Genomic DNA, 24,160 nt, shown 5'->3' with positions numbered 1-24,160 from the left:
GCCCCTGCCACATCCCAGTAGTCGACCCCTTAAGACCTCTAGGTGAGAATAGCTAAATGATAACATGTTGTAAATGTCGATGATGAAAATGCTAGTGTACTTGCCATGTCATTGATGTCGATGATGATGCATTCTGAATATAGAGGATGTCTTGGTGTTCTTGTTTGCAATGTGCCTCCGAGTGGCCTATATTTTGCTGGAATGTTGATTCGTTTCCGTCCTGACAAATTTTAGGCGTTCAATATGTCATGTCTTTAGCGAAGGTCATGCCGAATTTTTTCATGAATTTTAGCATGACTTGTGCTACAATGTAGGGCATATCAAGTGCTTGTGTTGAGTTTCTTGGTAGTTTCCTTCGATCGATTTCCAATTAATGTTTCAACTATGAACATAGGAAATGTCTGACGATGAAAAGGAATTCGGTATGTGTGAATACTGTGAAGACGGGCGCGACCTGTGCGACAGGCCTCACCTAGTTGGTGGTAGGCGCTTCAACATCATGCTGGATGAGAACTTCGAAGTGGATACGGTAAGTCACAATGACAAGATTTTTTTCGTAATTAAGCATTACTTCTGCTTCTTTCGCTTCAACTTATAATTTTAAATTTTTACTATTCTACTAGTGTATCCCCTGCCATGCAAGAATTTATGTCTTGGATAAGATTGGCTTCAATACTATGGAAGTATGGAGGTAAAGAGAGTTCACTTAAGGACCGAGCATGGTTATACTTTTGCCGTAAAATTATACAATGCAGACACATACACCTATTTTGAATGAAAAATTGAGAGCACTATGCAAGGCTTATGCATTTGAGCCTGATATGCTTATCACCTTTGATATTCATCCAGAAGATGAAATTGAAGGTAATATCGACATCTGGGTCGATGTGCAGACGCCTCCAGTTCTACCATTATGTGAGTTTCTCAACCATATTTATGTCTTGGATATTGTCTATTTAAAAATAGTTGACAACTAATTTCTATTGGCAACTTATTTCCATTCAAGTAAACATGTCCGACGCTTGGTAGACAGCACCTACTTCTGTCCCGGGGTTGAACTAAACTGCGAGGAGATAAGTCATTATGTTTCATGGCTTGAGGATCTTGATATTGTCAAGACAGGTTATTTTCCTAGACTTCGAAATATTAGTACTCAAAACGTGCGACCACTAGTGTATTGAACTATGGTCACATCTATTTAGGAAAGTTGGTAAGATTTTTACTATTTGTCCTTAGTGCATCTTTTGCATACATTATTTTTTAAGCTAAACTTCATTGCTAAGTATGTTACTATGATGTTCTTCAACAGGGGCTCCCGATGAATGTTGTGCCTCATTGGATCGAGCCTAAAAGTCGCATGACAATGGTTAGCTTACGGCTAAGACATCCTACATTGCACATGAGTGCATTCAAGATTTCTCGAAGCGAGCAAGTCTTAATAGTCAAAGACTGGGGCAAAATTGTGAAGGACCGCAGCAGAGAAGTGCTAGGGGGCAGCAATTAGAAGCGCAACCCACAATTAGGAGACAGGTTCATCTGCATTCTCCAATATGATGAAGCAGGAGTGCTACACATGTTCTATGCTATTTTACCTGAGAGAGAGCAACCAGAGTGATTAGCTAGCTAGAATGAGTTTGAAGATGATGTGCTACACTATGACTATGATGATTAAATAGCTAGTGTTGGTGGTAATGACTATGATGATTATTATTAGCTAGTGTTGGTGGTGATTAGATAGCTACACTATGACTATGATGATTAAATAGTATTGGTGGTAATGACTATGATGATACACTACTGCAGGATGCTGCTAACGCGACACTACGATCAGAGACCCTTCGAGAAACTGTGTGCGATGCAATAATCGCAAACGGTGGTGTATGAAAACCGTCCAAAATGTGTAAAACGTTTGCGATGACGGATGCATCAAACACGGTTCAGATTTTAGTTGCGTGTGCGATGAAGGGCATATGGTTTAGTTCAATTAACTGTTTGCGATGAGGAGGAACAAAAGAAATGGGCAGCCAGATGAAGGCGTGTGCGATACACAACATACAGTTCACTCGGATGAACTGTTTGTGATTAGGCAACACAAAAGAAACGGGCAACCAGATGAAGGTGTATGGGATATAAAGCATATGGTTCACTCGGATGAATTGTTTGTGATTAGGCAACACAAAAGAAATGGTCAGCCAGATCAAGGTGTGTGCGATATACGGCATGCGGTTCACTCGGATGAACTGTTTGCGATGACACAAGAGAACAGAAACGGTTCAACTTAACAAGACGTGTGTGTTGTGCAATGGGATTGCATGCGGTTCACTCAGCCCATGTCGTCAGTGTGTGACCTTTGTGGCAACCGTTCGCTCCCCAGGCGCCTCTTTGTGTATCGTGGCAACCGTCCATCGACTCTTCGCCTTTCCCTCTCGATTTGGAACTACTATCGCATGCTAGCTCTTCCTCCCTCCTCCATTTTCCTTCACCCTTCCTTCTGCCAATGTTTGATCATCTTCTCCATGAGGGATTAAGCCGGAAACAACCCCATTATTCTTGCCCCGATCTGAATGATGATGCGGTGGAGGAACTCATTGATCGGTGCGACGTCATCACCTCGGCTAGCATGGCAGGTTCGTTCAAGACCATTCTCGGCTCAAATAATAACATCATTACAAGGAATCCAAGGGTCCAGGAGTGGTTTGATCTCCCTTATCTTCTTCGTCGTGACCCTGCTGACTGGCGCGGGGACGAGGGAAGCCTCACCTTGTGTAAGTTGATGTCGCTTGATAATGATACGTATGATTTTAAGATGCCATTGCTTGAGGGCAAGGCTTGGGCAGGCGAAAATGGAGATTGAGTTGTTTATATTGGGTACAACTGCGAGTGGGAACTTGTGAATGTGTACACTTGTCATCGGGTTCCACTTCAAAAAATCTCAGACGACTGCCCAGAGGTTGAGTACACCGGTATTCTACGTGAGTTCAAATACGATCATGCTGACTGTCGTCTACGAAAGATAGCAATTTTTTAAGTTCCCAACCGCTCTTGGGGTTATAGGAATGCTTGTGTTGTCGCTATCTTCGACAAGCTTGTTGTCGTCCTTCATGGTTCGACTCGATGGATATTGCTCAAAGATCAGTTTCTATACACGGATGAGTATTGTGATGCATTTCAATACGAGGGTCTTGTGCTTGCTGCCGCCACTCGTGGCACTGTTTTTGCATGGAATCCTTATGATTTCGATACGTTTGTCTTCCACCATAATTATAATTGTTTCATCCACATGCATGGCGGTTAGCTAGTTTCCCTTTACTAATTAACCTTCTTGTGTTTCCAAGGTCATGTGAACATTCCACCACCTATACTTGAAATTTTTATTCACGAGCATGAGGACGAGCAGGACCCATATACTCAGTGGTGCCTGGGAACTTATTCCGATGGATCACCTCTTCTTGTCTGTATATAGGGCAGTGCTGATGTTACTAAGGAAGCAGGTGTTGTCTCGTATGGTCGCACTCTCCGGACCTATTCCAGCATCCGTTGCAGGGTATTCGGGGTGGATACTAGTGTACTAGCGCCAACACCTTCTCCCTGGTTCAGTATTGAAAGTCTTAGAGGAAACTCGCTCTTCCTTGGACAAAACTATCCAATGATGGTGGAAGGCGATCTAGCTGCTGTTGACGCAACGTTACTACCATTTATGAGAAGCAACTATATCTATACCTCGGACATTACTATGCTTCCCTACCATCCCAATATGGGTCCTGACATAGGTCGCTTTAGCCTCGATGATCAGTCGTGCATTGGTCTCGAGATTGACAGTAGCTGGCCCTTCCCAGAGAATCACTTCTGGTTCAAAGCAAGCGTTTCCAACACCGACGAGTGGTTGAGCTGAAGTTCATTTCATCGCTTTGTTATTTGTTGTGTGAGAAATTTTTTACTAGAATGTTTTGTTGGAAATGATCTATAATACAATGTGTATCCTCGTTGTCGTTGTGGGTTGATGACTTGTTGTATGTAATCAATGGTACATTTGCATATGCGTCCATGAACTCATGCCTGCTGGTGGTGTCCATATGAACAGTGCTAGTGATTTTAGTTGCAAAAATTAGATAGTGCGAGTGATTTGTAGCTGCATATTTTGACAAATCGCAGTGTTACAAGGTTGACAAATGGCAATGTTACTAGATAAGCAAATTTCAATCATTCCAGTTTGAGAAATGGCAACATACCCAAAATGACAGATATGCAAATCTTACACAATTGTTTGTACGTGGTTGCACATGGGTCATGCAAAACAACCATTTGCATTGAAGGGGATGCAGAAATCCTGTTCGACACATTTTCCCTTGGCTTCCTGGGGAAGCTGTCGGTTTGCATACGGGTGTTCTAACTAAAACGTTTGCGATGGGTGTTTTATATTTAACTAACATTGACATTTTTTCAAAAGAAAATCATTTGATAAGTCTGTACATTAAGAGAGAAAAACGCAAGTTCATTCAAACCATATCTTTCTTCAGTCACACTGCGAATTTATATTCATATGATCAAGAATTCGAGACCAAAAAAACTATTTCCGGCGGAGGCGGCGTGCCGCGCCGTCGTTGTCGTCCTCCAGGATGCCGTTGTTGAAGTCTTCAAGGCAGCAGAAAATGTTCTTCACTTGTAAATCAAACATCATGTCGTCGTGCGGTCGACGGGCGGGGCGCGGGAGGACGGCAACTTGCGCCGCTGAGAATAGCGGTTGACGGCAGCGTCCCATGCCGCTGGGGGGGGCGCATGGGCGCGGCGGGGGCAGCCAAACACACGGGGACGGGCGCTGGCGCTGGCTTGTACACGAGTTCACGCGGGTCCGCGGAGACCTCGCTGTCGCCCGCGGCTTCCAGCTCTGTGATAGTGCTCGTCGACCAGCCCGTCAATGCTACGGAGATGGTCGCTGGCACGGGCGTTGGGACGGGAGCGGGGGCAGCAACCGCCGCGGCCAGCTCGTTCTGGGCCATGTCCATGAGGCCCCATTACTCCTTATTTTCTATCTCCTCCGGATCGGAGTCAACTTCACCAAACTTGAAGACTAGTGGCAGATGATCATTCTGCGCCATGGTGGTGGAGGTCTGCAAGGGGAAGGGGAATGGGAGGCGAACAGTAAGGCCGCCTGTATTAAACAGTGGCTCGGGAGCCATTCATGGATAGGAAGGCGGGCGTCCATGGAAGTCAAAGGGCTCGCTTCCTAGCGAGCCTGCGCAGCGTACAGCTTGCACGCTTCCTGATGAGCATGTGCATTGGAGGACAGCTTGCACCCCTCTCGGTCAGCCTGCGCCCCGGACTGTGCTCGCACGCCTCCTCTTCAGTCAAGGTCAAGTAGTTGTCCGCACGGCACCTCCTATAGCCATTAAAACCAAGACATGTGGCGTCGCGTGAATGGTTAACAGAATGCACACGGTTTGAATTATACAAACATTTGAGATATTAAAGTGGCGGCTATTTTTTTTAAAATGCCTTTGTTGGCTGTCATTATTTGAGTGCGTCTTCTCTCAAAATGGACACGAAAAATACCACATCATGTCGAGTGCCATTCCATGATAGCATGCCAAGTTTCATGAATTTCAGACGAGTTTTGGATTTACTAGAATTTAAAAATGGGGCATCTCAATGTTTTGCTGGCAATCAGCGGTGCCCTGGTGTTTGAAATTCATTCCTATTTCTTGCATGGGACCTAAGCATGCACCCAAGGACACAAATTTGATTTTTCAACCAATTTATATGCACTGGAGCATGTGCATGTAGTTTAAATTTGAATTGTGCACATAAAAGCATTAAAAACTCAGTTAATGCATAAAAATGTCCAAACGAACCCCGGAAAATCTAAAAAATTGACACAACACTCTTGTTGTTCTATATTGAAACGAGATTTTTTTTGAAAGCAATAAGAGGCAATGAATATCGTTTCGTCCCCAAAGGTGGGACGTTCCCTACCGAAACCATCATGCTTGTTGTGAGAAGCATATACCCGAACCTTCCCCAAATTGGACAAATGTTTTAACACGGCATGTTCATGCCACTCCATCGTAGCATGCCAAGTTTCAGGAATTTCAGACGAGTTTTGGATTTATTAGAATTTAAAAACCAACCATCTCAATGTTTTGCCGGCAATCAATAGTGCCCTGGTGTTTGAATTTCATTCCCATCTCTTGCATGTGACCTAGAAATTCACCCAAGGACACATAATAGATTTTTTTCAACCAACCTTAGTGCATTGGAGCATGTGCTTGTAGTTCAAATTTGAATTATGCACATAAAATGCCTAGAAAACCTAGTTAATGCATAAAAATGTCCAAACGAACCCCAAAAATCACAAAAATTGACACAACACTCCTGTTGTTCTATGTTGACACTAGAAATTTTTTGAAAGCAATAAGAGGCAATGGATATTGTTTCGTCCCCAAAGGTGGGACGTTCCCTGTCGAAACCATCATGCTTGTTGTGAGAAGCTCTCGTTTGTGAGAAGCTTATACCCGAACTATCCATTTATTCTTTATGGCTTGCCGATCATTGGGCAAGTCAACCAAAGTCCACACTTTGTTCTCATACATGAATCCCATCTCAGATTTCATGGCCTCAAGCCATTTTGCGGAATCTGGGCTCATCATCGCTTCCTCATAGTTCGTAGGTTCGTCATGGTCAAGTAACATGACTTCCAGAACAGGATTACCGTACCACTCTGGTGCGGATCTTATTCTGGTTGACCTACGAGGTTCAGTAGTAACTTGATCGGAAGTTTCATGATCATCATCATTAGCATCCTCACTAATTGCTGTAGGAATCACTGGAACTGATTTCTGTGATGAACTACTTTCCCATAAGGGAGCAGGTACAATTACCTCAACAAGTTCTACTTTCCTCCCACTCACTTCTTTCGAGAGAAACTTCTTCTCTAAAAAGGATCAATTCTTAGCAACGAATATCTTGCCTATGGATCTATGATAGAAGGTGTACCCAACAGTCTCCTTTGGGTATCCTATGAAGACACATTTCTCTGATTTGGGTTCGAGCTTATAAGGTTGAAGCTTTTTCACATAAGCATCGCAACCCCAAACTTTAAGAAACGACAACTTGGGTTTCTTGCCAAACCACAGTTCATATGGTGTCGTCTCAACGGATTTCGATGGTGCCCTATTTAACGTGAATGTGGCCATCTCTAAAGCATAACCCCAAAACGATAGCGGTAAATAAGTAAGAGACATTATAGATCGCACCATATCTAATAAAGTGCGGTTACGACATTCGGACACACCATTACGCTGTGGTGTTCCAGGTGGCGTGAGTTGTGAAACTATTCTACATTGTTTCAAATGAAGACCAAACTCATAACTCAAATATTCACCTCCACGATCAGATCGCAGAAACTTAATTTTCTTGTTACGACGAGTTTCCAGTTCACTCTGGAATTCTTTGAACTTTTCAAATGTTTCAGACTTATGTTTCATCAAGTAGACATACCCATATCTTCTCAAATCATCTGTGAAGGTCAGAAAATAACGATACTCGCCACGAGCATCAACACTCATTGGACAACATACATCAGTATGTATTTATTTCCAATAAGTCTGTTGCTCGTTCCATTGTTCCAGAGAACGGAGTCTTAATCATCTTGCACATGAGGCATGGTTCGCAAGCATCAAGTGATTCATAATCAAGTGATTCCAAAAGCCCATCAACATGGAGTTTCTTCATGCGCTTTACACCAATATGACGTAAACGGTAGTGCCACAAATAAGTTGCACTATCATTATTAAACTTATATCTTTTGAGTTCAATACTATGAATATGTGTATCACTACTATCAAGATTTAGTAAAAATAGACCACTCATCAAGGGTGCATGACCATAAAAGATATTACTCATATAAATACAACAACCATTATTCTCTAATTTAAATGAATAACCGTCTCGCATCAAACAAGATCCAGATATAATGTTCATGCTTAACGCTGGCACCAAATAACAATTATTCAGGTCCAAAACTAACCCTGAAGGTAGATGTAGAGGTAGCATGCCGACGGCGATCACATCGACTTTGGAACCATTTCCCATGCGCATCGTCACCTTGTCCTTAGCCAATCTTCGCTTAATCCATAGCCCCTGTTTCGAGTTGCAAATATTAGCAACCGAACCAGTATCAAATACCCATGCGCTACTGCGAGCATTAGTAAGGTACACATCAATAACATGTATATTAAATATACCTTTCACTTTGCCATCCTTTTTATCCGCCAAATACTTGGGGCAGTTCCGCTTCCAGTGACCAGTCCCTTTGCAGTAGAAGCACTCAGTCTCAGGCTTAGGTCCATACTTGGGCTTCTTCACTTGAGCGGCAACTTGCTTGCCGTTCTTCTTGAAGTTGCCCTTCTTCCCTTTGCCCTTCTTCCTGAAACTGGTGGTCTCGTTGACCATCAACACTTGATGCACCTTCTTGTTTCTATCTCCGCAGCCTTTAGCATCATGAAGAGCTCAAGAATTGTCTTATCCATCCCTTGCATATTATAGTTGATCACAAAGCTTTTGTAGCTTGGTGGCAGTGATTGAAGAACTCTGTCAATGACACTATCAACCGGAAGATTAACTCCCAGCTGAGTCAAGTGATAGTGGTACCCTGACATTCTGAGTATATGTTCATTGACAGAACTATTCTCCTCCATCTTGCAGCTATAGAACTTATTGGAGACTTCATATCTCTCAATTCGGGCATTTGATTGAAATATTAACTTCAATTCCTGGAACATCTCATATGCTCCATGACGTTCAAAACATCGTTGAAGTCCCGGTTCTAAGCCGTGAAGCATGGCACACTGAACTATCGAGTAGTCATCAGCTTTGCTCTGCCATACGTTCCTAACGTCATCAGTAGCATCTACAGCAGGCCTAGCACCTAGCGGTGCTTCCAGGACGTAATTCTTCTATGCAGCAATGAGGATAATCCTCAAGTTACAGACCCAGTCCGTGTAGTTTCTACCATCATCTTTCAACTTAGCTTTCTCTAGGAACGCATTAAAATTCAACGGAACAACATCACGGGCCATTTATCTATAATAACGTAGACATGCAAAATACTATCACGTACTAAGTTCATGATAAATGGAACTTCAATTAATCATATTACTTAAGAACTCCCACTTAGATAAACATCCCTCTAATCATCTAAGTGATCACGTGATCCATATCGACTAAACCATGTCCAATCATCACGTGAGATGGAGTAGTTTTCAATGGTGAACATCACTATGTTGATCATATCTACTATATGAGTCACGCTCGACTTTTCGGTCTCAGTGTTCCGAGGCCATATCTGCATATGCTAGGCTCGTCAAGTTTAACCTGAGTATTCTGCTTGTGCAAAACTGGCTTGCACCCATTGTATGTGAATGTAGAGCTTATCACACCTGATCATCACGTGGTGTCTCGGCACGACGAACTGTAGCAACGATGCATACTCAGAGAGAACACTTATACCTTGAAATTTAGTGAGAGATCATCTTATAATGCTACCGTCGTACTAAGCAAAATAAGATGCATAAAGGATAAACATCACATGCAATCAATATAAGTGATATGATATGGCCATCATCATCTTGTGCCTTTGATCTCCATCTCCAAAGCACCGTCATGATCACCATCGTCACCGGCTTGACACCTTCATCTCCATTGTAGCATCATTGTCGTCTCGCCAACTATTGCTTCTACGACTATCGCTACCGCTTAGTGATAAAGTAAAGCAATTACATGGCGATTTCATTTCATACAATAAAGAGACAACCATATGGCTCCTGCCAGTTGCCGATAACTGTGTTACAAAACATGATCATCTCATACAATAATTTATATACTCACGTCTTGACCATATCACATCACAACATGCCCTGCAAAAAAAAGTTAGACATCCTCTACTTTGTTGTTGCAAGTTTTACATGGCTGCTACGGGCTTAGTAAGAACCGTTCTTACCTACGCATGAAAAACCAGAACGCGGTATAGTGATTGCTTTTTGATCTTCAGAAAGAACCCTGTTCATTGAATCCGATTCAAGTAAAGTTGGAGAAACTGACACCCGCCAGCCACCTGTGTGCAAAGCACGTTGGTAGAACCAGTCTCATGAACGCGATCATGTAATGTCGGTCCGGGCCGCTTCATCCAACAATACCACCGAATCAAGAAACAACTAGTGACGGCAAGCAATATGTATATACCCACGCCCACAACTCCTTTGTGTTCTACTCGTGCATATAACATCTACACATAGACCTGGCTCGGATGCCACTGTTGGGGAACGTAGTATTTCAAAAAATTCCTACGATCACGCAAGATCTATCTAGGAGATGCATAGCAACGAGAGGGGAGAGTGTGTCTACGTACCCTCGTAGACCGAAAGTGGAAGCATTAAGTAACGCGGTTGATGTAGTCGAACGTCTTCGCGATCCAACCGATCAAGTACCGAACGCACGGCACCTCCGCGATCTGCACATGTTCAGCTCGGTGACGTCCCTCGAACTCTAGATCCAGCTAAGGCCGAGGGAGAGTTTCATCAACACGACGACGTGGTGACGGTGATGGTGAAGTTACCGACGCAGGGCTTCGCCTAAGCACTACGGCAATATGACCGAGGTGGAAAACTGTGGAGGGGGGCACCGCACATGGCTAAAAAATCAACTTGTGTGTCTATGGGATGCCCCCCTCCCCCGTTTATAAAGGAGGGGAGGAGGTGGGCCGGCCTCAAGGGGCGCGCCCAAGGGGGGGATTCCTACTCCTAGTAGGAGTAGGTTTCCCCCTTTCCTAGTCCAAGTAGGAAAAGAAGGAAGGAGAGGAGAGGGAGAAGGAAAGAGGGGGGCGCCGCCCCCTCCCTAGTCCAATTCGGACCAGCCCATGGGGGGGTGCGGCCTCCCCTTGTGGCCGCTCTCTCCTTTCCACTAAGGCCCATGAAGGCCCAATACTTCCCCCGGCGAATTCCCGTAACTCTCCGGTACTCCGAAAAATACCAGAACCACTCAGAAACTTTCCGATGTCCGAATATAGCCTTCCAATATATCGATCTTTATGTCTCGACCATTTCGAGACTCCTAGTCATGTCCGTGATCTCATCCGGGACTCCGAACAAACTTCGGTCATCAAATCACATAATTCATAATACAAATCGTCATCAAACGTTAAGCGTGCAGACCCTATGGGTTCGAGAACTATGTAGACATGACCGAGACATATCTCCGGTCAATAACCAATAGCGGAACCTGGATGCTCATATTGGCTCCTACATATTCTACGAAGATCTTTATCAGTCAAACCGCATAAAAACATACGTTGTTCCCTTTGTCATCGGTATGTTACTTGCCCGAGATTCGATCGTGGGTATCATCATACCTAGTTCAATCTCGTTGCCAGCAAGTCTCTTTGCTCGTTCCGTAATGCATCATCCCACAACTAACTCATTAGCCACATTGCTTGCAAGGCTTATAGTGATGTGCATTACCGAGAGGACCCAGAGATACCTCTCCGACAATCGAAGTGACAAATCCTAATCTCAATCTATGCCAACTCAAAAAACACCATCGGAGACACGTGTAGAGCATATTTATAATCACCCAGTTACGTTGTGATGTTTGATAGCACACTAAGTGTTCTTCCAGTATTCGGGAGTTGCATAATCTCATAGTCATAGGAACATGTATAAGTCATGAAGAAAGCAATAGCAATAAACTAAACGATCATAGTGCTAAGCTAACGGATGGGTCTTGTCCATCACATCATTCTCTAATGATGTGATCCCGTTCATCAAATGACAACACATGTCTATGGCTAGGAAACTTAACCATCTTTGATTAACGAGCTAGTCAAGTAGAGGCATACTAGGGACACTTTGTTTGTCTATGTATTCACACATGTACTAAGTTTCCGGTTAATACAATTCTAGCATGAATAACAAACATTTATCATGATATAAGGAAATATAAATAACAATTTATTATTGCCTCTAGGGCATATTTCCTTCAGACTGCCCTAGAGAGGGATGGACCTGGCCCTTGTCGTAAGACCGCGAGACGGGGTGATAGGAGCATTAATCGTTACCGCGAGCTCCCAACACACTAACGGGTTTGGATGTATGATCTGATAGGCCCCTGGCCTTTTCGCACTAACCACCACGCGGGATAAGTTATGGGCACTCGGCGTCGTATGATTCTTCCGAAAGCTCTTTAGATGTCACAATTCAGAGATGTGGGCTGATTGCTGGGGTGGACGGTAACCGCGTGCGCTTGTATAAGGAGGTGGGTCTAGTCCCCTGCCAGTTGCGCAACGCTCAGGAGTGCTTAGAATGATTGGCCCATGACCCCTTCGCACTTAGGATGTAGTTGGCGTGCTGACCTCTTTGTTGAGCCTAGGTGGGACTACGGCGTGTCGATCAGCCGAGGCCGGATATGACCCGAAAAGTGTGTCCAACCGAAGTTAATCAAGCGTGTTGGGTAAGTTGGTGCACCCATGCGGGGAAATTTATTTATTCGAATAGCCGTGGCCACGGTAACAGACGCTCGGAGTTGTATCCCGGTCTATTACAACTAAAACTGGATATTGGTGATACTAAACTGGTATGATGACTCCGTGGTCGCTTTCTCATGGGGTGTACGAGGAAGGATCTCTGGGCATGGCTAATATATACTTGTTACTATATGTTAAGTTACTCTACTGTCTTCTGTTGCTGCAAGATGCTAGTCTTCGTTAGGCTAGGTCTTCCCCTCTATTCTGGCAATTCTGTAGTATAGTCCACAGATATAGCCCATTCCCTTTGATACTGATGCATACTTAACATAGATCTGATGTAAGTCTTGCGAGTACTTTGGATGAGTACTCACGGTTGCTTTGCTATATTTTCCCCCTTTTACCTGATTGCTGCGATTAGATGATGGAGCCCAGGAGCCAACTGATCCCGCCGATGACTACTATTATACCGAGGGAGCCTACTACTACGTGGAGACTGACGACCAGGAGTAGATAGGAGGCCCCAGGCAGGAGGCCTGCACCTTTTCGATCTAGTTGTCGTTGTTTTGCTCGGCCTTCTTAAGGCAAACCTGTCTATTTATGTATGTACTCAGATATTATCGTTTCGCTGACTTATGTATTTGGTCCTCGTGACCTTCGCTTGTAATATAGAACTTTATATTGTCTTTGTGTCTAGAGTTGTGTTGTCATATCTCCCCGTGAGTCTCTGGCCTTGATCATGCATGCTTGCTTATATGATTAGTGCACGGTCGAGGCAGGGGCATCACACCCATGCCCTACTCTTCTTCCTTGGAGCCCACGGCCTGGACATCACCGATCGAGGCAAGGTCTACAATTGACGTGGACAGACCGAAGTGGCGGCCTAACCGGTGTCGTGCGACTCTGCCTCCGCACCCTCCCGCACGCTGTTCCTCGCACACAGGCACGCCGCGCGTCCGCGACGGACGGGCCATGAGGCATGCCAGTGTAGACCTCCGACTGGGAGCCCGACGCCATGGGGACTCAGTAGCACCGAAGGGATTGAGCCACCACATCTTGGTTACGGCGTCACGCGCCTCACGCTACTAGCTCTGACGGATCCAAGCGACATTTGACCGGACACAATGGATTCCCTTCGTATCAAGTTCTATCGCGGTCGGGCGCACTCCTCTTGGGAGCGGTGGAGAGCCATGCATACGACCCTCTCCTCTTATCTCTACACGGGACAAGGTCTCGACCAATGGATCAGGAGTTCTCCGGGGCAGATCACTGCCTGTCATGCAGGAGAAGGCCGGAGTTCGTCAGAGAAAAGCTTGAGGACAGAGGGAAGTGAAGTGTCTACGTTTGGTATGGAGAGCGGATAGGGATGAATGTATGTGGGATCGGTGTGGGTCATAATGAGTTGGATCCGACGTGATGGACACGTCCATGCGTCCCAAATCCACCCCACATATTAGGCTGAATATGGGGCTGCCTGTTATTCCGGATGTTGGGCTGCATTTTGGGATGATTGGTTGAGTGATTTTTTTTGTCAAAGAGTGTCTGGGCAGGTCTGGATGGTTGACGCCAATATAGGACGCCCGGTTGTACATGCTCCGATGATATTTTGGGAGAGAAATCTAAACGGGAAATAGCTATTCTGCATATGGGCAGGTCTGGATGGTTATCTACACCCCGAGTGTGAACAGTAAATTTTAAAAATAGCAGCAAAATAAAAAATATATTTTTTGTGTAAGATGTTCAAATGTATGAGGTTCATGCAAAATTTCAGCTTGTTTAAACATTTGAGGAGCTTGTGGCGAAAAAACAAATTCCAAGGGTGAGAAATTTTTGAAAGCAACACTGTTCATATCAGGTTTTGTCTTTTTTGCCACAAGCTTCTCGAATGTTCAAACAAGCTGAAAATTTACACAATATCACGCATTTGAGCATCTTATAAACCACAAAAAGTTCAAGGTGTTCTTTTTGCTACAACCGGATGTAGATGAGCTCGGGGAACGACTTGAATTTTCGTGGTGAAAGGGGCCGTAAGATCGATGCATCGCATGACACAAGTGCGTCTTTGAAAACAGCGTGCACACACCCCAACCTGAGGCCGGCGCTGCTTTCGACGCCACGGCCACCACGCTGGCACAGGTCGCCATATTAATTCCTTCTTCGGTGAGATCGCCGAGGCTTCCTCCCCCCTCCTCTCCGCCACCCGCTTCCGTTCCATAAAAATACTCCCGCCTTTCTGTAGCCCACCCACTGCGCCACTGTTCGTGACCTTTTACAGTGCCGCCCTAGCCCCGCTGACGCCTACTCCGTTTGGTAAAAACGCCGTTGCTCAGGTGGAGTTATCGCTTGGGTACTGGAACAAGGAAGGATTTTAATGCCGGAGGGCGTCGTCGCCGCGAACCCTTTTTCGTGCGCGCTGCGGCTGTCGCGTCAATGCCGACCTCTCCCTTTTATGGCGCGCGGAGCTCGAATGCCTCGCTCCCTGTCCCGGTGGTGATCGGGCCGCGCTCGTGCCGTCGTGTCCGCATTGACGCATGCTAGCTAAATCTTGGCTTTCTTCTTCTACTATCTCTGCCCGCTGGTACTTCCCGCTGGACGGCGGATCGAGCTTCCTGCCTGGATTCTTGATCGCGTGCCGCCTGCTTTGTCTTGTTGCGTGAGTGCGGCTCCCGGCGGCCACGTCCGGCGGGATGCTCGAGGTTTTGGAGGTGCCGTGGACGGTGGTCGGTGGTAAGGCGGCTGGCGGGTGCCCGGGGCCGCCGCGGAGACAGGCGCTGCAAAGCAGCTTGGCGCACCCCAAGGCGGCCACGCGGTCGCCGGGGGCGGGATGCAAGAAGTGCAATTCCGGTGCGAGCGGCCCGCGGCGCAACGGCGCGCGGGCGCGGAGCAAGGAGGAGGCGGTGGTGCCTGCCGCGTGCACTGGCGTTGTCGCCGTCGCGCCAGCGGAGCCGCCGCCGGTGTCGAGCAAGGGGCTCGAGCTCTGCCGCCGTCCGGGGTTCGGGAGGGCGGGCACGCGCTGCGTGGTGAAGGCCAACCATTTCCTCGCGGAGGTCGCCGACAAGGACCTCCCCCAGTACGACGTAAGTCGCTCGCCACTCCTAGCCTCTCGCCGAACACAACGTGGCCGTGCATGGGCAACCGTGGTGACCATGACGGTGACACCCACCACGGCGTGGTGTTTTCGATGTCCTGCAGGTCAAGATCACGCCGGAGGTGAGGTCGCGGAGCGTGAGCCGGGCCATCGTGGCCGAGCTGGTTCGCCTCTACCGCGCGTCCGACCTCGGCATGCGCCTCCCGGCCTACGACGGCCGCAGCAACCTCTACACCGCCGGCCGCCTCCCCTTCGACGCCCGAGAGTTCGTCATACGCCTCGCCGTCGACGACGACGGCGTCTCCAGCGCCACCGTCCGGTACACACAATCGGCCGATCCGTACGCAATCACAGTACGCCCTAACGCGCCCCGTCTCTGTGGACGACTAATTGATTTCGTTTGCCTCTACCTGTACCTGCAGGGAGAAGGAGTACAAGGTGGCCATCAAATTCGCTGCCGGCGCCGACCTGCGCCACCTCCGGGAGTTCATGGCGGGGCGGCAACCCGATGAGCCGCAGGGGGGCCTACAGGTCCTCGACGTCGTGCTGCGGGAAGTCGCTAGCCAGAGGTACCTCTCCGTAAGGCGGTCGTTCTACTCGCCGGACATTAGGACGCCGCAGAGGCTCGGCGATGGCTTGCAGTCGTGGTTCGGCTTCTACCAGAGCATCCGGCCGACCCAAATGGGATTGTCACTCAACATCGGTGAGATACTATATGCTTTCGTTGTCCCAACGCTACCTGTCTCTTGATGATCAATTTGATTGCTTCCTTGTGTGTCCTGAGCTTACACCTGGGTGCCGATTTCAGACATGTCGTCCACGGCATTTGTCGAGCCGCTGCCGGTGATCGATTTTGCGGCGCAGATCCTGGGGAAGGATGTCATGTCAAGGCCGTTGTCGGACGCGAACCGAGTCAGGGTAAATTGTGTTGCACACTTGCGCTTATGTGCTATATCCAGACTAGTGATACACTACTACTTACATTACATAGGCAAGACCATGTGAAATTCGTACTTGTTCGGTTGTGAACTGGTGGTTTTTCAATACTTCATGGCTGATGCCTGATTAGTTTATATGGTTGTGTTTGATGTCAAGCAGATAAAGAAAGCTCTACACGATTTGAAGGTCGAAATCACTCACCGGGGAAGTTTAAGACGGAAATACCGTGTCTTCGGCTTGACAGCGCAACCAACTCATGAGCTAATGTATGTTCTGAAATCTCTGTTGGTGCTATTCTTGTGTTCCTGTTTTTTGCCTTCCATTTTACTTTCCAAATAATTGAGGATTGTCAGTTTTAGTGCCATAAAATTCACCTGACCGGACATTAAATGTTATGGGAACTTCAGTTTATTCCAGGATGTTTTGTAGTTATGTACTGGCAATTGAATGTTTGTGTAATAATTAAAAATATTGGAAGAAAAATGATTCGACAGGCTTATTGGTGATGGTTCTACTCTGAGAAATAGAATACTTAAAATATGTTGTAGCATGAACAGCAGTTTTTGTTAACAACTTGAGCATTGAACTGGTTGATACATGAAACTATATGCGGTTAGTTAGGCCTCCTTTGGTTCATATGATAGAAGTATCATGGGAATAGGAAAGTCATAGGAAATGGGATGACATGTATCTCAGTTCCTATAGCAAATGAGATGTCATTTGGTTCATAGGATAGGAATTTTTACATTAGGTCCAAGCTAATGTTTGTTTTCCTTTGAAATGTGAAGGATAGGAACCAATCCTACATAGGAATAGGAAATCTATTCTTACAAACCAAAGGGCTCTAAAGGAATTTATCTTAAGTGGGGTGTTCGGACATTGGTTTCAGCACTGACCGTAAGTCTGAATCTGATGAAACTTAATTGCCTTTTACCTTGGTTCGAAAGATGACCGTCCCATTAGCCAGCCAGGAGAATATCATACAGAGACCAACATTTAAAGAAAACTTCGTGGAAGCCATAGGAGGATGATGTTCTATTGTCATGTGAAATATGGGATGTTAAGAGGATGATGTTCTATTGTAACATGAAATTTCAAGTAAAAACACATATGGATGCGAGCTATGAAAAAGACAAATTCAGCAATGACTAGTGACGTTACTGTTCGGCACTATTCAATGCTGATTTTGTCTTTTTGATAGCTCACATCCCTAATGTATCTGAACTTGAAATTTTGCATGGCAATACAATGCAATGAAATGCAAAAGCCCTTTGCATTTTCTCGAAAAAATAGAACATCACCCTCTTAACATCCCATATTTTTTGAGATTTTTTCGAAACTCTAAAACATCTTTTTCGCGTGGTTTTCACTGGTTTCAACCGAATGTGGGTTTCCGTATGATATTCTCCCTTAGCCAGCCTCATCCACAGCTTCGCTAGATTTCTTTGATTTTTTCCTGTAGGAATCCTATACTATGGAATTCCTACAGAATTCCTACAAACCATAGGAGGCCTTAGTTTTTGGTGTTAGATGTGTTAACAATTGCTAGATAAACTATTCTAATTCAAACTTGTCCTAACTCCTAAAGTGCATAGCGTATTGACGGTGCATGGCATATTGGCATCCTTTCTTACACTGTTACGCAAATATGTACTTAAACATGCAAAAAACAAAGTAGTGGTGCTTGGGCTAACATTTCAGCACCTGCCTTTGCTCTTTTTCTTATAACAGTTTCCCAATTGACGATGAAGTGAAATCGGTTGTAGAGTACTTCAAGGAAATGTATGGTTTCACCATAAAGCAACCACATCTTCCCTGCCTTCTTGTAGGAAACCAAAAGAAGCCAAATTATCTACCAATGGAGGTCAGTAACTAATGTCTTTAGTCTCGCGCTGTCCCAAACTTCCTATCAGCCAGTGCAATACATGATGCTTTTACTATTACTGAATACTGTGTGACACGAGATGCTTATTGACAGGTCTGCAAGATTGTTGAAGGTCAGAGATACAAGAAGAGGTTGAATGAAAAGCAGATCACATCATTACTGAAAGTTACATGCCAAAGGCCTGGAGACAAGGAAATGGATATTCGACGGGTATGAAGTGTTTCTTGGTATACTCAAAAGTGATTGAACTTGGCAATATTTGCAGAGACCATTCATAAGAAATTCAGATACTATCATGCCAAATTTATTTTGAATAATTTCTTTGTTGTTTTCAATAATTAACATGCCAAGTTTATTTCAATCCTTGCGTAGTACATTGAAGAATATTGTTGGCTTCATTGCCACACTTTGCAACATAAGTGACAGATGTGTGTAGCTACTGTTTGTTTTACTGGCACAAATGTAAGTGTCGCGGCACACTTTCTTACCAGCCTGTCCACCTGTCACCGAACTCATATACTTTTGCCAAAGTTGTGGACACCAATTTATTTACCACACCCTTTTTAGCTTGCCACAGTTTAGCAGGAAAATCTTGGCAAAGCTCGGTTATGAACCAAACGTGCATGTACTCTGTTTTTTTGTCAGTGCTTCAACATAATTCAGTCAAAACCCGATATAGGAGGAGTACAATTTTCACTGCCCGCTGCCAATTCTTCTTGTTTTGTTTCATTACACAACATTGAGTGACATAAAACATGGTCTGGCCCCTACCAAAATTTCCTAAAAGACTAAAAGGCAACTGTTTTCAGACCGTTCACAAAAATGGATATGATCAAGATCCCTATGCGAAGGAATTTGGGATAAACATAAGCGACAAACTCACCTCTATTGAAGCAAGAGTTCTGCCTGCACCCTGGGTAAGATCAATGCTGTTCTCCAATTTGCTATTGCCAGCTATTCTGTGCTCATTCCTGACTTGCCTTTCTGTGTGAAGCTAAAATATCATGATACCGGAAAAGAGTCAGAGTGCTTACCTCGTGTTGGCCAATGGGACATGAAAAACAAGGTTAATATCCACTCTGCTGAAGTCATCACTTCTCAGTTGTAGTAGAGTTACTATTGTGCCTGAAGTTGTCAATTCACCACTGAAATAAAATCATTTTTGCAGAAAGTTGTCAATGGATGCACTGTGAATCATTGGGCATCCATTAACTTCTCAAGAAGTGTTCAAGAAAGCACTGCCAGTGGATTTTGCCAGGAGTTAGCCCAAACGTGTAAACTTTTAGGCATGGTATACCTCTCATTTATGCTAGTATATTATATTATACAGAGGCTTGCTTTTTTCAGTTGCAGTAGCAATATTTTTTCAAGTAACTGTTATTTGTTAAACGGCATTGCAGGAGTTCAACAGCGAGCCTGCTATACCAATGTATTCGGCTAGACCAGAGCAAGCAGTACAGGCGCTTAAGCATGTGTATAACGCTGCACTGAAAAAACCCAAGGGAAAGGAGCTTGAGCTTCTTTTGGTAATCCTCCCTGACAACAATGGTGCATTGTATGGTGAGGATGCAGTTTCACCTCCTATTGTACAGTACTTTGTTGCAAATATTTTTCAGTCCTCTGCTCGTCCTTTCTGCTTTTCTCACATATAATGAGTATTAATTTTCAGGTGACATAAAGCGCATTTGTGAGACCGAATTGGGAATAATGTCACAGTGCTGCTTAGCAAAGCATGTATTTAAGATCTGCAAACGATACCTGGCGAATGTCTCACTCAAAATCAATGTTAAGGTAGTTATTAACTGGGACCAATGGTCTTCGTTTCACACGTAGATTTCACGTTCAGAAAGTAAGTTAGTCTCTGATGATAGAGACAATTCACTATATCTCATGTTTAACAATTTTGGTGAAATCAGATGGGGGGAAGAAATACCGTACTCTTGGACGCGGTAAGTCGGAGAATCCCATTGGTCAGTGATGTACCGACAATAATATTTGGTGCGGATGTAACGCATCCTGAAACCAGAGAGGACACCAGTCCATCAATTGCTGCGGTAAGATTTAGCATTACTCTGCTGTCTCTTTAACCAAGTTTCCATATGATATCCTCTAATACGGTGCTTTTACAGGTTGTTGCTTCTCAAGACTGGCCAGAAGTTACAAAGTACGCTGGATTGGTGTGCGCTCAAGCTTATCGGCAAGAGCTCATCCAGGATCTCTACAAAACATGGCATGATCCTCAGCGAGGCACTGTCACCGGAGGCATGATCAGGTATTTCTCATGCACTGAGTCACACCCTTAATAACACATCATCTGTAAAGATAATGCACAAGTTCACTCGAGACGACAAAGAAGCACAGAACAATGTGTGCATTTGATCATCCGTCATCATGCACGGCGAAAGTGTTAAGTAGAGCATCCAACTTCAGATCATTGGATCTCTCTGAAAAAATATCAGGACCTCCCATGCACAGAATGAGCTTGATGAATTTCCTTTCTGTGTGTAACTTCATGCAGGGAGCTTTTAATTTCCTTCAGGAAAGCCACAGGGCAGAAACCATTGAGAATAATCTTCTACAGGTAGTACTTCACTGTGCATGTTGGATGTCTCTTGCAGGGTACAAAAGGCTTGCTAATGCCAACAGTTTTGTGTTGTATGGAAGTTCAGATAATTACGAATTCTTTTCTTCTGCAGGGACGGTGTCAGCGCAGGACAGTTCCATCAAGTATTACTTTACGAGTTAGATGCTATCCGCAAGGTTGTCAACTAATGTTCTACCTATTATGTTGACATGCTTACACGTTAAAGTATCCTAATTGACCCCTTGGATATTTTCAGGCTTGTGCATCTTTAGAACCAAATTACCAACCTCCAGTGACGTTTGTGATAGTCCAAAAGCGTCACCATACAAAACTATTTGCAAACAACCACAATGATAAAAGCAGCACCGACAAGAGCGGAAATATCCTGCCTGGTATATGCCATGCCATTTCCATCATCAAGATATTGATAACTCACTTATTGACTTACATTTTCTTTGCCCTAATAAATTTTCATAACTGCTCACTGGTTGTGCCTAAAATAGGCACCGTTGTTGATTCAAAGATATGCCATCCCACACAGTTTGATTTCTACCTCTGCAGCCATGCTGGAATCCAGGTAAGGACGTGTCCGATTGAATTTTGAAAGGATTGCCTTGATTTCATATTTCGTGGCTATGATTATAGGCTTGAATGTACAAAATGCAGAGAATAGCCTGTACAATAATTATGTTGTTAAAGCTGAGATGATCTTATAGTGAGTTAGCTAATGTCAGTGACATTGCCAGGGCACCAGTAAGCCAGCACATTATCATGTTCTGTGGGACGAGAACAATTTCATGGCGGATGAAATGCAGACTTTGACGAACAACCTTTGCTACACGTATGCTGTTCCCATCCTATAATTCATGATACTTTTTCAGAACCAAAGTTGCATTCCGTTATTCAGTTTGAAAAATATCTTACTAGCTATGTGAATTCGTCGCAGGTATGTGCGTTGCACACGATCTGTTTCTGTCGGTAATTTCTTCCTTCTCGCGCTCCTGCTGAATACATTAACTCTTTCAACGTAACAATTTGGCGAGAAATCTGAACTTTGGCCTTTGGTATGTTGTGTTGTTTGAGCAGTGCCGCCTGTTTACTACGCTCATCTAGCCGCATTCCGGGCACGTTTCTACATGGACCAAGATAGCCTCTCGGTGAAGAATGCCAACGGGAGGAATGGAGGCGCCATGAAGACTATGCCGGCAGTGAAAGAGAGGGTGAAGAGGGTGATGTTCTACTGCTGACAAGGGGAAAAGAGTAGCACCCAGGCATGCTATATACTCCAGCTAACACTAGGAGTTAGAGGTTTAGATTAGATATATGTAGGGCGGGAAGAGTGAAGAACTAGGTATCTTGTCCTGTAAAAACTTGGCCGATGTTTTATTGAGGGCGAAAAAAATCCTGCGTAATATATAGCTTATATATTGACAAAGTCAAGTCTGGAAAATGTGCACAAATATGCTTCTTAAGGGCACTCCTTTCTTCAACTTTGCAGGGGTTGTGCTGTATTTTGGGCATATATGAAACACATGATCTTGAGCATATATTGATGCCAGAATTAGGCAAGGCTCATAATTAATTGTCTGATCAGTGTTCAGAAAGATTAGGGATAACAAGCAGTAGCAAAAAAAAAGTAGTAGGAGTAGTAACTTTTGAGCATGGACTAATAGATCTGTGAAAGCAGATTTTCCGCAAAATTGTAATATAAAAAAATCAAGAAAAATAGTTTCATATCTACGGAGCGACAAACCAAACAGCTACAGATACTCCCAGTAAACAGCTATAGATACTTGCATGAAGTCAAAAATATGCTACAACAACAGAAGAACAGGCCATCTTATTTTTCTTATCAATCACTCTACTGCCTTTCCCAGCAGCTCCCCATGGCAGGCCCAACCAAGCAACATTTGGTTCCATCAAAAACTCGGTACTAACTAAATTTCTGGGGGTGGAAACTTATTAAGACTGCTTGCCAGATTTTTCAGGGGCAGTGATCTCGGGTTCTTGCGACTGTTTGATGACCGTACCGTTTGTGGAAGCAACATTTTCTTGAAGGGAACCGTTCCCTGTCCCAACGACTTGAGCCGTCGTTTCTACCGCCTCTGCTTTCAGCTTCTGTTCCCTCTCCAGGTCTTGCTTTGCCAGGGGAGAGAACTGCGAGTCAAGGGACCTTACAGCGCCCAACCACGCGATGACAATCACCAGCAATATTCCTCCAAGGTACGGCGTTGAGTTGGCAAGAGACCCAAATGACAAGATCATGAACTGCTGGATCAAGGCGCCTCCAGATTTTCCCAGTGGGTTGCATACCACATCTATTGCTGCCTTACCTTTGACCTATAATCACGACAAGAGAAGAAGTTACTAAATAAGTATCGAGAATTCGACAATAGCCAGGTATTTGTTAAAGCAAGCATCAAGGTCTGTAGACAATGCATACTAGGCTCTTATATCCATCATAAAATTTCTGACAGTTAAGTACAGATAATTGTTTTTTTCAGGAAGAGAAAGCACGCCTTTTTTCATTAGGAGAGGGAACAACAAACAAGTACAGATGATTGTCAGATAACATTGAGCAAGGATTCTAGTGTGCAGGCAAATTACGATTGGAAGTAAAAATAATGAAGCACAACAACTTAAACATACTATGATCATATCAACATAACTGAATTCTAGTTACAATCAAAGAATTGATCAACCGTTATTTTTTTAACCAGACCTAGTCAAACTATACAGTTTTGCATGTATATTTTATCATATGATGATTGATTTTCATTTTGTAATATAGCAAGTATATCAAATGAAGTTTATGTTCTATTCACATCCTTCCTTATCTGTTCTCAAAATCTACAGTATCTTTTGAACTGTACTAAACTGATACAGCAAAATAGCTCAAAAGTACCATAGTTACATAATCATCATGATTGATGGCATGTTCTGTTTTGTTTCAGTTACTAGTAATTTCGATTTCAGATCTTGGAAATCCAAAACCGTATGAAAACATGACTAGTTGGTTTTGCCGTGTGTTCCCACGCTACTATATTACATGAGTAACTGAAGAGATATTTTCTACATTAGGAACAAGTAACTTTCAGCACTAACCTTCATGTCCTCATCCAAAGGAATGTACGCCATTTCTTTGCAAGGATC

General features: G+C 44.4%; 2 protein-coding genes across 4 annotated transcripts; one reads left to right on the top strand and one right to left on the bottom strand.

The window, feature by feature from the left end:
* The first annotated feature begins 14,674 nt into the window (after positions 1–14,674).
* Positions 14,675–22,497, top strand: LOC125512329 (protein argonaute PNH1-like). 3 transcript variants are annotated; one of them, XM_048677419.1, is made up of 21 exons: positions 14,675–15,588; positions 15,704–15,939; positions 16,022–16,302; positions 16,408–16,517; positions 16,698–16,804; positions 18,270–18,402; positions 18,517–18,633; positions 19,233–19,340; positions 19,418–19,489; positions 19,592–19,714; positions 19,824–19,983; positions 20,093–20,214; positions 20,340–20,477; positions 20,553–20,695; positions 20,942–21,004; positions 21,120–21,183; positions 21,264–21,399; positions 21,511–21,584; positions 21,754–21,854; positions 21,960–21,985; positions 22,094–22,497. In XM_048677419.1, exons 1-21 carry the CDS (start codon positions 15,199–15,201, stop codon positions 22,252–22,254), a joined length of 2,865 nt encoding a protein of 954 aa, XP_048533376.1. In that variant the 5' UTR covers positions 14,675–15,198; the 3' UTR covers positions 22,255–22,497. The 3 variants fall into 3 exon arrangements, with proteins under 3 accessions (XP_048533376.1, XP_048533375.1, XP_048533377.1); XM_048677418.1 differs by having other exon boundaries at positions 14,679–15,588; positions 21,754–21,848; positions 21,954–21,985; XM_048677420.1 differs by having other exon boundaries at positions 14,680–15,588; positions 15,704–15,918; positions 21,754–21,848; positions 21,954–21,985.
* A 186-nt stretch (positions 22,498–22,683) lies between these two features.
* On the bottom strand, positions 22,684–24,154 carry LOC125512330 (plastidic ATP/ADP-transporter-like). The gene is made up of 2 exons (XM_048677421.1): positions 24,113–24,154; positions 22,684–23,347 (listed from the first exon to the last, which is right to left on the bottom strand). Exons 1-2 carry the CDS (start codon positions 24,143–24,145, stop codon positions 22,970–22,972), a joined length of 411 nt encoding a protein of 136 aa, XP_048533378.1. The 5' UTR covers positions 24,146–24,154; the 3' UTR covers positions 22,684–22,969.
* Positions 24,155–24,160: the final 6 nt, after the last annotated feature.

Source organism: Triticum urartu, chromosome 6 (genome assembly GCF_003073215.2).
Source record: "Triticum urartu cultivar G1812 chromosome 6, Tu2.1, whole genome shotgun sequence".
NCBI lineage: Eukaryota > Viridiplantae > Streptophyta > Magnoliopsida > Poales > Poaceae > Triticum > Triticum urartu.
Note: the sequence above shows the minus strand (reverse complement) of the source record. Positions and strands in the feature narration are given on the sequence as shown.

Bases quoted from the DNA above. Each gene is read 5' to 3' on its own strand.
- LOC125512330 (XM_048677421.1), bottom strand. From the start codon at position 24,145: ATGGCGTACATTCCTTTGGATGAGGACATGAAG. The intron at 23,348-24,112 runs GTTAGTGCTGAA...TCGTGATTATAG, and splicing joins CTTTGGATGAGGACATGAAG to GTCAAAGGTAAGGCAGCAAT.
- LOC125512329 (XM_048677419.1), top strand. From the start codon at position 15,199: ATGCTCGAGGTTTTGGAGGTGCCGTGGACGGTGGTCGGTGGTAAGGCG. The intron at 16,303-16,407 runs GTGAGATACTAT...TGCCGATTTCAG, and splicing joins GGGATTGTCACTCAACATCG to ACATGTCGTCCACGGCATTT. The intron at 21,400-21,510 runs GTATATGCCATG...TGCCTAAAATAG, and splicing joins GAGCGGAAATATCCTGCCTG to GCACCGTTGTTGATTCAAAG.